Source organism: Urocampus carinirostris, chromosome 2, assembly GCF_059441175.1.
Source record: "Urocampus carinirostris isolate Australia breed hairy pipefish chromosome 2, RoL_Ucar_1.0, whole genome shotgun sequence".
Lineage (NCBI taxonomy): Eukaryota > Metazoa > Chordata > Actinopteri > Syngnathiformes > Syngnathidae > Urocampus > Urocampus carinirostris.
Window position 1 is genome coordinate 69,899,947 of NC_142350.1, and position 14,260 is coordinate 69,914,206.

General features: G+C 43.9%; 1 protein-coding gene across 3 annotated transcripts in view; it reads right to left on the minus strand.

Annotated features, from left to right (window-relative positions):
* The window catches only part of sema6cb (semaphorin 6Cb), a 270,038-nt gene that overhangs the window by 19,704 nt on the left and 236,074 nt on the right, over nucleotides 1-14,260 (minus strand). For 2 of the 3 annotated variants that reach the window (XM_088327668.1, XM_088327667.1), the window contains 2 exons: nucleotides 12,755-12,805; nucleotides 6,686-6,826 (listed from right to left, as the gene is read on the minus strand). In XM_088327668.1, coding sequence (XP_088183794.1) covers nucleotides 6,686-6,826; nucleotides 12,755-12,805 — 192 coding nt within the window. The remainder of the gene's footprint in view (nucleotides 1-6,685; nucleotides 6,827-12,754; nucleotides 12,806-14,260) is intronic. The other variant, XM_088327669.1, reaches the window with a different exon arrangement.

Consider the following 14,260-nt stretch of genomic DNA (forward strand, 5'->3'; position numbering starts at 1 on the left):
TGTTGGCAACAAGATTGACTTGGTATGATTGGAAATTATTTGAATGCAACACAAACTTTTTCTTCTTTTTTAATTCCTTTAAAAACATCTCATTGTGATTGTGTGTTTTTGTTTTTGTTCTCTATTTACTTTTTTTCTGGCTTTTTCTGAATTTGTCCTTCTTTTTTCTCTTCCTTTTGTTTCTTTTTTCTCTCAGCTCTCTACTTTTTCATTTTGGTATTTTTTTCTTTTTTGTTCTATTCCCCCTTCCTTTAAGTCTTTTTGTGCATAATTTTACATAATATTTAGTTGTGTTGGGATTAAAGAAGCAAAAACAACCCGAAGAGCCGTTTAGGACCCGAAAAAGAGCCGGTTCCTTTTAGTGAGCCGAGCCGAAGAAGCCTGTTCTCGACAAACTCTACTGACTTTACTCAACTTCGTTCTACTTCGACCTTGACTTCAAAATACCGCATTTAAAAAACAGCGTCGGGGGAACCCGTGTATTTTGACCTTCATGCACTGTAACTTTGACTTAATTCGCTTCTTAATTAGAAATTTCGAGCCCTGATTTTTGTGAGCCGGCTAGATTTTCTTGTGCGCTGAGAGGGAACATTGGTTGCAATACTAATTTATTTACTGTTAAAGGCTTCAGAGAGCTATTCAAGTTTTATTTGAATTTGTAACAACAATTCTTTGTTTTTTGCATTATTAAAAACGAATGACACCAATTTTTAAGCTTTTATAGCAAACAAATGTCGGCTCCAAATATCGGTTATCGTCGTCCTTTCGTTATTTCTGTAAATCGGTATCGCCCCTGGAAAACCCATCGCCCGGTCTTCATTCTGTAGCGTGGATATCTATGTGACACGATTGCATATTTACATCACCCTGAATATGCATCATAGTCACATGACCCACAGTCGGCCAATCAGCCGCAGCGCGGCTCAAAGTCAAACCGTGGCAGCTTATGAAGCAAGTCTTCAAATTTTGATACTCTCTCAATATTCCTTGTGGTTTTTGGCAACCTGACCCGGTGACGTGGCTTCTGATTGGTGGAAACGTTATTTCTATTTCATGAAGATCGAGCCCATATGGACATTTGCATGCTAAAGAGCCGCGTCAGCGTTGTGACCCGCTCCGCTCATAAATATTTATACAGAAGATGAAATACTCTTCAAATATTTGTTCGTCCGAGGCCATCTGCGGCCGGAGAAAGAATCCCGAGTTCTCATCCGGACTTTTAACTTTGGCGCTTGACCGGGGGTCTCAAACACGCAGCCTGGGGACCAATCGTGGCCTGTGGGATGACAGTTTGAGGCCACCGGGCTAAGATGAAAGTTTAAACCAGGGGTCTCAAAGTTAACACAGTTGGTGTTTATTCTTTTTACAATAAATGAATAAAATATCAATACAACCGACATGACTAACTTGAAACAAGTGCATCAAAATTTCAACGGAGCTGGCGAATTGAAAAGTGTGGACACTCTTGTTTTAGAGCCAGATTGACGAACCATTGTTATGGTAAGAGCTCATGACTTTGTCATGATTACTGATTCGGGGCCCCTGCGGCTGCCCCGTTGGCGCCAACTGCCACAGGACCTGATTGGCTGTTGGACTCTTTTTAAACTCCCGTATTCCGAAAGGAAGCCGTCAGACCGTCTGCAAACCTATGCTCTCAGCTAGGCAAGCTTTTGTACTCTCCGACATGATCCTGCCCTGTTTCCTGCCTGATACCTGTTGCCGACCTTTTTCTGGACCCGTTTCTGCTTTTGCTCCTCCGTCCCGGCCATCGACCTGTTTTGCCCTGTTTCCTGCCTGATACCTTTTGCCGACCTCTTTTCTGGCCCCGTTTCTGTTTTGCTCCCCCGTCCTGGCCATTGACCTGTTACTTGCTGTCAACGACTACCTTCGCTCGACACGGAAGGGCCACTTCCGCCTTCCTGCCATCAGCTACCCGTGACCGACGATCATCGGATCGTGGATGCAAGCACTGCTCTCTTTCTTAATAAAAACTGAGTAAAACGAACGCTATTGGGTCCCGTCTCTGTTCCTGGTCTGTGACAGACTTCCACTTTAGCTTAAGCATGCTTTTTACGCTCTCTCTCAATCACAAACACACACGCTTGAATGATGAAGTAATGTTATGATAAAAGCTAATATATTAGTCTCCACCTAAACCTGATTCCCTAAAACAAGTTCACTACCCTTTTTACGCAATCTTAATCACAAAGACGTTTTTCGGCAACAGAATTTTAAAAATCTCATAATTCTCATAGTTTGATGGACATGTTAGCAGAGCTGCCGCTTTAACAGTATTGTTCCTGCTTCAGTGGCTCCACCCCCGGTCTCTTATCCAATCAGAAGGCACTGGGTGGGTAGCGTCCAAGGAGAGAGGAGCAGGAGAGAATGAGAGCGAGACTCGACAGCATCTGAGGCTATATAATCCGGTTTTGAATATATTTAATGAAAAAAATGCCAATACCGATATCCGTCAAATCCTGAAATATCAGTGCCAATCTTTGGCCCACCTGATAATTGGCCCGCACGATAATCAAATACCAATACCAAATAAACAATACCGTAAATTCCGGACTATAAGCCGCTACTTTTTCCCCAATTTTCAACCCTGCGGCTTATTCAGTGATGCGGCCAATTTATGCAACTTTTCTAACGGCCGCCAGCGGCGCTCGAGTACCAAAGGTAAGATTTAGACCGCTGGAATATATGCGCCGAGGAAGACTGCAACTTCACTAAAACTGGCCGCATGCGAAAGACAACTTTTTCGTAAGTCTGCCAGTGGATCCTGACAGCGTGGGGCAGCATAAAAAAATCCACCATCACCGACGGGTTCGGAAAAGTGACGAAGAGGAGGGCACAGACTTTGATGGCTTCAGTTCTAAGGAGGAAGATGAGGACGGTTTACCATGATTTTTACAAGTACGGTATGTTTTTTTAACAAACCCGTTTACTGTGTTGCTCGCGTGTTGCTCGCGTGTTGCTACCTGTCACAGGCACCGTTTGGGATGAAAGTTATTATTATTAAAGCTTTGAAAACTCTCTCGGTGTACCGTCTTTCTTTGTAAGTATGTGTAACCCATGTATAATATGTATTTGCACCTGTATATTTTTGTAATGTATTTATTTGAGACACTTATTCTGATATGTTTTGCGAATTAAAAAAGAGGAGCGGAGCAAACGCGGGCTGACGGGAAGTGGGGTGAGACCTGCTGTCGCGGCGGACAATAGTGGATATATATTTTTCCCACCCTTACCTTTGGAAATGTAGACTTTTTTCCCTTGGATTAGTTTCAACGGGTACCCGGACTTTGCAGGTCTGCATCAAACCTTAAGTACCGGTATCGTTTCCCGTTCATTTTGCCGGCTGTGATATTTGGACTGTGTACTTCAATGGAGGACATTTAGTTTCAACCGCGCGACAGGAAGTCGGGTCTGGATAAATTTAATGTTTGTGTTACACTTTTGTAATGTGGGCGCATGCGGCTTATACACATGTGCGGCTTGTGTATGCACAAAATCGGTTTTCTGCTGAAAATGTGGTGGGTACGGCTTATAATCAGGTGCGCTCTATAGTCCGGAATTTACGGTACTTCATTCAGTGCTAATAGCATAGATGCTAACACAGCATCCATGTTAGAAATGTAGCAGCTCACGCTAGCATGAACAATTGTAACGTTTGGGTTTAGCGCTCATTTTGTGTGTTTACAATGTCATCTTTTCCCTCGTCTTATTTCTTTTTCCTATCAGGCTGTCGCATCTCTCGATGCCCTCCGCCAGGATTTACGCTGCTCAGACAGCGAGAAAGCGAAAAAAATAAATCACTTCCTTACATGATCCTCGCTAAAGCCCGCAAAACCTTTTTTGATGACTTCCAGCCAACAAGTAGACTATTTTTGAGCTGCGTATTTTCGTGCCGATCTCATCTAAGTTAATATTCGAGAGGTTGTCAATTTCGACGTCGTTGCTCGATACTTCGAATGGAAAGTCTAGGAAATGCAATTTTGAGCAAAACTGCAGCCGATTGGCTGTTGCTAGTTTAGTCGGTTGTGTTAGTAGTTAGTTGGAATGGGCAGTCTTAGAAATAACAGTGTTTCGTAACAGGGTAATCTATCCATCCATCCATTATCTGCGCCGCTTATCCTCAGTAGGGTCGCGGGGGCGTTGGAGCCCATCCCAGGCATCCTTGGGCAGTGGGCAGGGGGACACCCTCAACTGGTCGTAGGGCACACAGGGACAGACAATTCGCTCGTCCATTCACACCTAGGGACAATTTGGACCGGCCAATTGACCTGAAATCCATGTTTTTGGAATGTGGGAGAACATGCAAACTCCGCACAGGAGGTTCGATCTCATGACCTCAGAACTGTGCTGCACACGCGCTAACCACTGTGCCGCCGTGCTGCCCCATATCGACCCATTATCTGCACCGCTTATCCTCAGTAGGGTCGCGGGAGCGCTGGAGCCCATCCCAGCTGTCTTCGGGCAGTGGGCAGGGGACTCCTTCAATTGCCTGTCAGCCAATCGCAAGGCACACAGAGACAGACAATCTGCTCGTCCATTCACACCTAGCGACAATTTGGACCGGCCAATTGACCTGACATCCATGTTTTTGGAATGTGGGAGAACATGCAAACTCCACACAGGAGGTTCGATCTCATGACCTCAGAACTGTGCAGCACACGCGCTATTAAAATGTAAATCAAAACAAACGATAGACTTGGATATTTTAAGATTATAATAAAGTAGAGACTGGAACTGAACACATTGTAAGACAACATACACTTGAAATTTGAACTCATAAAAATATACAACTAAAGTTTTTAAATATTGCTCTCTCAGTCGTTTGTATACAGAGACCCATCGCTACTTCAGTTAGTGCTGGCTCACTCCTTTGCAGATTTTGAATTCGATTTTGTCTTTATTGTCATTGATATCATTGTGTCGTGCATTGTGTTCTGCTAGACTGCAGGCAGGGATGAGGGAGGACGCTCTGTGTTGGGTGGGTCTGACTGTCTGTGTGCAAGACTGTGATAGGCTGGTAAGATTGTCCGTGTGCTGTCAATCAAACAGCAGGCGGGCGCTGGATCCGCAGATAAAGTGAAAGCACAGTGACCGCTCGCTTTTAGCGGGCCGTTACATTGAAAAGCAATTCATCAATTGAATCAAACTCTCAGGAAAGAGCACAAAGACATAGTGATCGCTAGCGGGTGCTGCGTGGATTGTTATCACGAATCGACTGAGAAAAAGCAATAGCGAAGCTCCAGGTCTGGCTTATTGCTAGTGCTAGGCTAACTACTCTACTAAACCACGGCTGCGGACCCTGTATCTTGCTAACCGCAGGTCCATTAGCCATAAAACGGATGAACTAGTGCTATAATTTGTGGGAAACCATTACATTCAGGACAGTTTTTTAATCATTGTGGGAAATTTTGGTCCCTATTAACCGCTTAAACCAAGTTACCAATGTATCGACAACGATTTTCACCATGACCAGTTGTCTAATGGGCCTGTGTTGTAGATGGTGAAGCAATTCCTAGAGACAGAGACCCAAATCACACATCAGACCCGTCAGTACCCCAATCCATTACCCCTTTGACAATCAAAACTAATAATGTAATGTTCAAAGGGTTCAAAAATTTTTTCTATTGGTTACAGATAACAAAAAATGCATTACTTTCTATGCCCTGTTATTTCCTGCCAGGGATTGGCCAGTTGCCACACGTACGTGTCTGTGAGATAAAATTGTGGGAAGTTGCTACCACTTTGTGAGTGTTTTATAGAACTACCGTAAATTCCGGACTATAAGCCGCTACTTTTTTCCCAAACGTTTAACGCGGGCGAATAAAAAAGAAGGGGCGAAACAAACGCGGGGTGACGGGAAGTGGGGTAAAGGCGAGACTTGTTTGTGGACGCGGCGGACAATAGTGGAGATACATTTTTCCCACCCTTACCTTTGGAAATATACACTTTTTTCCTTGGATTACTTTCAACGGGACCCAGACTCTGCAGGTCTGCATCAAACCTTAAGTACCGGTATCATTTTCCGTTCATTTTGCCGGCTGTGATTGTTGGACTGTGTACTTTTAGGAAGGACATTCAGTTTCAATCGCAGGACTTAAAGTCGGGTTTGGGTTGATTTTGTGTTCGTGTTGCATTTTTTTAATGTGGGCGCATGCGGCTTATACACATGTGCGGCTTGTGTAAGTACAAAATCGGTTTTCCTCTTAAAATGTGGTGGGTGCGGCTTATAATCAGGTGCACTCTATAGTCCGGAATTTATGGTACTATGATTCGACTTAATTTTCGTTATACTGACGCAAAGCCTCTCATCTCATCTTCCAATTATGGTCATTCGAATAGCACTTGTAAAATGGGGGCGCCAGCGCCCCCAATGGTAATAGGAGGGTTAAGGTACGAAAATACTTTTTTTTTTTTGTTTTGTTTATTAATTGTTTATAAATTTGTTTATAAATCTGACAGTGCCTCACCAGACAAGAACCTCATCGCACGTTACTGGGTTGCAGACATTTCTAATTACGCTAGCAGTCATTAATGTTAGCATGTAATGCTCTGTTGACCGTACTACCAATTAGTTGTATTAGTCCGTTTGCAATTAGTGGCGTTAGTCAAGGGCCAAGCAGCGCAAATGACTAATAGTGCACAAATGACACAAGCCCCTCCCCCTTACCCTCCATCTCCACAATGATTGGCTCCGAGTCAGGTGACCCTTGTTCCCCCTTGTAGGGCGGTCCCTCCGGACCTGGACCTCTTTCAGGGTCACCTGTCTCCTTATGATTGGACGGGCCGGCGCCTGTGGGTGTGGCCTTCCCTGTGGGCGCAGCGGGGGGAGGAAGAGCAAGGGGAGGGGCGACATAGTAACGGATTAGTGACCCGTCAATCAATTTTGCCATTCGGAAGGAAAATCGTAGCATTGCGAATTTCATTGTTGAAAGGAAGACATAGGGCGGTGGAAAAGTATCCGCCCACTTCCTGATTACTGTGTTTTTTTGCATATTTATCACTCACAAATATTTCAGATCTTCAAACCAGTTTTAATACCACACAGAGGCCTCCATGGGAGAGTTCCCTGGCGAAAACCTCTTTTGACATAAGAGAACACGAAGTGTTGTCTCAAATTTGCCAAAAAGCATCTTGATTATCCTCAAGACTTTTGGAGAAACATTCTGTTGACTGATGAGTGTGCAGCTCGTAACATCTGGCGTAAAAAGTATTTGAGAATAAGAACATGATGCCAACTGTAAAGCATGGTGGTGGCAGTGTAATGGTTGGTCTGCTTTGCTACTTGCTGTGACTCGCTGGCCTCAGATAAGGTCAGTGTTCATGACTCCACCATAAGAAAGACACGGACACAGGCGAAAATTTCCTTTGTCATAAAAGAACACAAAGTGTCTCAAATTTGCCAAAAAGCATCTTGATTGTCCTCAAGACTTTTGGAGAAACATTCTATTGACTGATGAGTGTGCAGCTTGTAACGTATTGCAGTACCTCCTGGAATGGTGCATTCGCACTGATCGCTGCTTAGCCCTGTGGCTAGGACCTTGACTCAGCCTCTTGGCTGGGAACAAGTGTCTCGGCCCCTTGCGTTTGTAGCGCATTATGATTTGACCGATAGCGGATAATGGATAATTGATAAAGAATATAGAGCAATAAACCTTAAAAATCCCATCTGGCGTAAAAATGGCGGAGTATTTGACAAAAAAACAACATGATGCCAACTGTAAAGCATGGTGGTGGCAGTGTGATGGTGGGGCTGCTTTGCTGCTTCAGGAACAGGACAACTTGCTGTGTTTTGACGGAATCATGAATTCTGGCTTTTACCAGAAGATCCTGAAGGAGAACCTCTGGCCATCGGTTTTGACAAAAAACAACATGATGCCAACTGTAAAGCATGGTGGTGGCAGTATAATGGTTGGTCTGCTTTGCTACTTGCTGTGCTTGACAGAATCATGAATTCTGGCTTTTACCAGAAGATCCTGAAGGAGAACGTCGGGCCCTTCAAACTCAAACGCTTTTGAATCATGCAGGAGGACAACGATGCAAAACACAGCAGCAAGTCGACATCTGAATAGCTCTTAAACAAAAATGAGGTTCTGGAGTAGCCGAATCAACGTGTGGATTTGAATTAAATTGAAATTGTTGTGGTGTGACCTTAACTGGGCAGTTCATGCTAGAAAATCGTCCAATTTTGCAAAGAAGAGTGGGCACAATTCCTCCAGGCTTGATTTGTGCCTTAACAGAATCAACATTCCAAAAATGCATTTTGGATTTGGAACTTGGGTTGTCTCTTTGTGATATTAAAATTGGTTTGATCATCCGAAACCCTTGTGAGTGATAAACATGCAAAAAACACAGAAATCGGAAAGGGGCAAATACTTTTTTTGCGGAACTGTATATCCAAAAAGTTAAATGTTTCGTCAAATGGATTTAGGGCTGCAACAATTAACTTAAAAAAACCTCAATAAAGCTGCCGAACTTCGAAAATCACATCCCAGAATGAATGGAGAATTTTTCTGATTTTGAAAATGTTTTCAAAGTAGCATTGAAGAGGGCCATCTGCTGGACACTTGCTATGACAGCAGATTGGGTGTGCAATTTATATTTGGCAAAGAATGACGTTGACAGTATTTTTCGGACGATAAGGCGCACTTAAAACACTAACTTTTGAAAGACTTTTAAAGATAATCCAATGTGCCTTATATACCGGAAAGTACGGTAAATCAAATTGGAAACACTACTACTTACGGTAATCATATATGAATGAATGAATCCTTTCCATCCTATTTTGAAACCATTAAATACGTTTAAAACCCTTGGATCCAAAACCCAAGCTCTCAACCCTGACCCTACTCCTAACCTAGGAAACATGGCAACAATTTCAATCATTTACAAATCCTTCATTTTTATCTGAATGAATCCTTTCAATCCTATTTTGGAACCTTTAAATATGTTTAAAACCCTACTGTGGATCCCAAACCCAAGCTCCCAACCCAAGCCCTACTCCTAACCTAGGAAACATGGCAACAATTTCAAGCATTTACAAGTCCTTCCTCTTCATCTGAATGAATGAATCTTTTCAATCCTATTTTGGAACCATTAAATACGTTTAAAACCTTTGGATCCAAAACCCAAGCTCTCAACCCTGGCCTGACTCCTAACCTAGGAAACATGGCAACAATTTCAAGCATTTACAAGTCCTTCCTCTTCATCTGAATGAATGAATCTTTTCAATCCTATTTTGGAACCATTAAATACGTTTAAAACCCTTGGATCCAAAACCCAAGCTCTCAACCCTGGCCTGACTCCTAACATAGGAAACATGGCAACAATTTCAAGCATTTACAAGTCCTTCCTCTTAATGAATGAATCCTTTCAATCCTATTTTGGAACCATTAAATACGTTTAAAACCCTTATGTGGATCCCAAACCCAAGCCCTACTCCAAACCTAAGAAACATGGCAACAATTTCAAGCATCCACTTCCGCGTTTGGAGCACAACCCGAGTACCAGAGCGACTTGCTTCCCGCGTCCAGCAATCACCGGATCGTGGGGGCGACCCTTTCTCTTTCTTCCAATAAAACTTGTGAGAAACGCAACGCAAGTGGGTCCAGTCTCCGTTCTGGTTCCTGACAGATATAAGCCTATTATGAAAATGACGATGAAAAAGAGAGACACAGAGAGTGAAAGAGACAGAGACAGAGTGAGAGAAAAGGGGTGGAAAAGAAAGAGAGCGAGATAGAGAGAGATATATAGAAAGAGAGAGAGAGAAAGGGAGAAAGATAGAGACAGATTGGGAGAAAAGGGGTGGAAAAGAGAGAGAGAGAGACAGGAGAGAAAAGAAAGCGCAAAGGGTAGGAAGAGAGAAAGAAACAGAGACAGAGTGGAAGAAAAGGGGTGGGAAAGAAAGAAAGAAAGAAAGAAAGAAAGAAAAAAAAGGGAGAGAAAGAGAGAGAGTGAGAGGAAAAGAGCGATAAAGTGAGAAAAAAAGCAAAATGAGAGAGAGAGAGAGAGAGAGAGAGAGAGAGAGAGAGAGAGAGAGAGAGAGAGAGAGAGAGAGAGAGAAATACAAGTACAGTGTCTTTGTTGGAGGCACCTGGCTTTGGCAACATCAAATTGAAATATTTCAACCTGCAGCTCGTTTTTCTCTTGCGCTTCTCTGAGTGTCGTCTCGCGGGCCAGATTCAATCCCTTAGCGGGCCTGATCTGGCCCGCGGGCCGCCTCTTTGACACCTGCGTTTAACCCCAAGCCCGTTTTGTCATTCGGCAGCCATATTGTTCTGGTGAGACGCGGCATGCTTGATAGCATCATTAGCGCCCTCCTGTTAGCGGCTGTAAATGGCTCCTAAAAGGAGGTTAAAGGCCCAGTTTGTCATCTTCCTGGACGGCTGCCAAACGAGGGCGCCCCGCCACGTCACCGTCTGCGCCGCTTTTCCATTTTTTGTTTTTCGAGGCCACAAAAAGACGCCCCGAAGAAAAGATTTTCTCTGCGTGACGCCGTTGTTGGGATGATAGGAAGTGGAAGGAAGATGGCGACCCGGCGCTATCTTCTCAGCTTTTGTTACTAGGGCTGCAATTAAGCATTATTTTAATAATCGATCGATGATTTATTCCATGAATTGATGAGCCGTATTTTTAAAAAACACAGTTTTAATTTCCTCTTTTCCTCTCTCTCTGTCTCTCGCTCATTTTTCCTTTTTCTCACTGTTTCACTCTCTCGCGCTGTCTCTCGCTCATTTTTCCTTTTTCTCAGTGTTTTACTCTCTCGCTGTCTCTCGCTCATTTTTCCTTTTTCTCACTGTTTCACACTGTTTCACTCTCTCTCGCTCTGTCTCTCGCTCATTTTTCCTTTTTCTCACTGTTTTACTCTCTTGCTCATTTTTCCTTTTTCTCACTGTTTCACACTGTTTCACTCTCTCTCGCTCTGTCTCTCGCTCATTTTTCCTTTTTCTCACTGTTTTACTTTCTTGCTCATTTTTCCTTTTTCTCACTGTTTCACACTGTTTCACTCTCTCTCGCTCTGTCTCTCGCTCATTTTTCCTTTTTCTCTCGCTCTGTCTCTCACTCAATTTTCCTTTTTCTCTCGCTCTCTCTCTCTCTCTCGCTCATTTTTCCTTTTTCTCTCTCTCTCTCGCTCATTTTTCCTTTTTCTCTCTCTCTCTCGCTCATTTTTCCTCTCTCTCTCTCTCTCTCTCTCTCACTTTATTGCTCTCTCTTTCTTGCTGGTTTTTCTCCTTTTTCTCATTTTATCGCTGTTCTCCCCTCTCTCTTAGTCATTTTTCTTTTTCTCACTGTATTGCTCTCTCTCTTGCTAATTTTTCTTTTTTCTCATTTTACAATTTATGCACGCTCCTTTCTTGAGGGGAAAGATGAACAGGAAGCCGACATTTCCACACAGGGGCAGATTTATTTTCCCTAAAAATTTAACTAAGTGGCGTCTGTAAGAAGCCTTTTTCTCAAGTCCTATAGCTCTCTCCTATTGGCCATCTTCTCCCTGCATAATGGCGTGCCGACTCCTCCCATGGGCGTGCCAAGGAAGGCCCCCCTCGATCAAACCTACTGTGCGGAGTTTGCATGTTTGCAAACCCACGTCTTGCGGGGCAGAGGTTCGTTGACAAACTGACAAAGGGTGAGTCAGAGCACTGAGCTTGAATAGAACGGAAACCAATCTGTCAACGAGCCAATTGGGCGCCGAGATCGAACCTCCTGTGCGGAGTTTGCATGTTCTCCCCGTGCTTGCGTGGGTTTCCTCTGGGGACTCCGATTTTCCTCCCACATTCCAAAAACATGCATGTCAGGTTCATTGGCCGGTCCAAATTGTCCCTACGTGTGAATGAACGAGTGAGTTGTCTGTCCCTTTGTGTCCTGTGTGCAACCAGTTCAGGGTGTCCCCTGCCCACTGCCTGAAGATAGCTGAGACGGGCTCCAGCAGCCCCGCAACCCTACTGAGAATAAGCCGTGCAGATAATGGATAGAAGACCGTTCCGAATTGTCCATAGGTGTGAATGAGCGAGTGAATTGTCTGTCCCTGTGTGCCCTGTGACTGGCTGACATCCAGTTCAGAGTGTCCCTTGCCCACTGCCCGAAGATGGCTGGGATGGGCTCCAGCACCCCGCGACCCTACTGAGGATAAGCCGTGCAGATAATGGATGGATGACCGGTCTAAATTGTCCCCAGGTGGGAATGAGCGCATGGGTTGTCTGTCCCTGTGTGCCTTTCGACCTGCTGGCAACTGGTTCAGGGTGTCCCCTGCCCACTGCCCGAAGATAGGTGGAGATGGGCTCCAGCGCTCCCGCGACCCTACTGAGGATAAGCGGTGCAGATAATGGATGAATGGATGCCCAACACAGCCGTTTGAGTAGTTTCTCAGTCCTGCGACAGAGATCAACCACAGTCGGCCATTTTTTCATGCTAGCACCCTGTCGAGAAAACCAAAATGGATGCCCACATTGCGGCCCCGCATCCGCCCAGACAGACAGTGACAAACGTTAACAATTTTCCCGCCTCGGGCCCCAGGGTCCTATCGGAGCGAGCCGGGCCGCGTCCCCGTACTCCGTCCCCGACTCGCCTCGGGCGCCGGTGAGCCAAATGAGACATGACAGGGACGGCCATCCCGGGGGATAAAGGCCATTAAGGACAATGGCCGCCATGTTTAAGCTGTCTCAGAGCAGCCCGAATGAAAAATTCCCAAAGCTCTCGGGAACGCTTTTTGGAGAGAGTGGTCGGGGACGCGTGAACTCACCGTAAGCCGAGTCCAGAGGCGTGTTGTGCCTTCGAGTGGTTGCCGGGACATCTGCAGAAGGCAAAAAAAATGGCGGTTTGTCCCCTGAATTACAAAATGCACTGCACAAGCCACAATGACACCATCCCCCGATCTGAAAACAACATGTGGGCAAGGAAAAACTCAGCATGAGGAAAATAAAAAACCTTAATTAGATTCCTGGCAGAGGTAAGATCTTAAACCCAACTCTAGGCATGTCCAAAGTCCAGCCAGGGGGCCAGTTACGGCCCGTGATCAAATTTTTTGGGGGCCTCTGTCAAAAATATTATACGTGGCCTACCAGTAAATGTCAACCGCCGTAAATATTGACAGTAAATACATTTGAATTAAAACACAACATGAATGATCTTTCACTTAAATCAAAAACTAACTGTGTGTCAAGAAACAGAACTGGATCAGGACCCAAACGCGTGACGTTCTCACATAAAGCCTTTTATTTGACAGGAAATGGGGAGTCATGCACGTTAGACAGCGATCTAGATAGATAGATAGGTAGATAGATAGACATATGCAGATCATTTCATTTCATGTAGGATCTGCAAAGCATGCGCTTACATATGTCTGATGTCTAGATAGATAAATGTCTAGATAGATGTCTAGATAGATAGATAGATGGATAGATGACTAGATAGACAGATGTCTAAATAGATGGATAGATGTCTAGATAGATAATAGATAAATGGATAAATGTCTAGATAGTCTAGATAGATAGACAGATATATGTTTAATGTCTAGATAGATGTCTAGATAGATATAGATGTTTAGATATATAGATATATGTATAGATAGATAGATGGCTCGATGTCTAGATAGATGTTTAGATAGATAAATGTCTAGATAGATAGATGTCTAGATAGATGTCAGGATAGATAATTAGACAGATGTCTAGATAGATAGATAGATAGACAGATGTCTAGATAGATGGATAGATGTCTAGATAGATAGAGATAGATGTCAAGATGTCTAGATATATGATAATGTCTAGATAGATAGATAAATGTCTAGATAGATGTCTAGATAGACATATGTCCAGATAGATGTCTAGATAGATATAGATAGAGAGATATGTCTAATGTCTAGATAGATAGACATATGTCTAGATAGATGTCTAAATAGATAGATGTCTAGATTGATAGATAGATGTCTAGATGTCTGAATAGATGTCTAGATAAATAAATGGATAGATGTCTAGTTAGTTGGGTGTCTAGTTAGATAGATGTCCAGATAGATATAGACTTTTTTATGCGTTGAGAAGGTCCGGACAGTGCGAAATTGCGCACGTGCATTGTTAACAGATTTGCTCCCTCTCGGTATTCTAAATCTGTCCTGTCAGTCCCCTTTTGTCGGTCCGTCTGCAAATCTCTATTTTTACACGGCAAGCCCTTTTTCGCCTGTCCCGGTTTTTGCTCCTGTTTGTCTCCCGCTACCATCTGTTTTGATCTCGACCACGTCTGCTCTCCGTCCCGA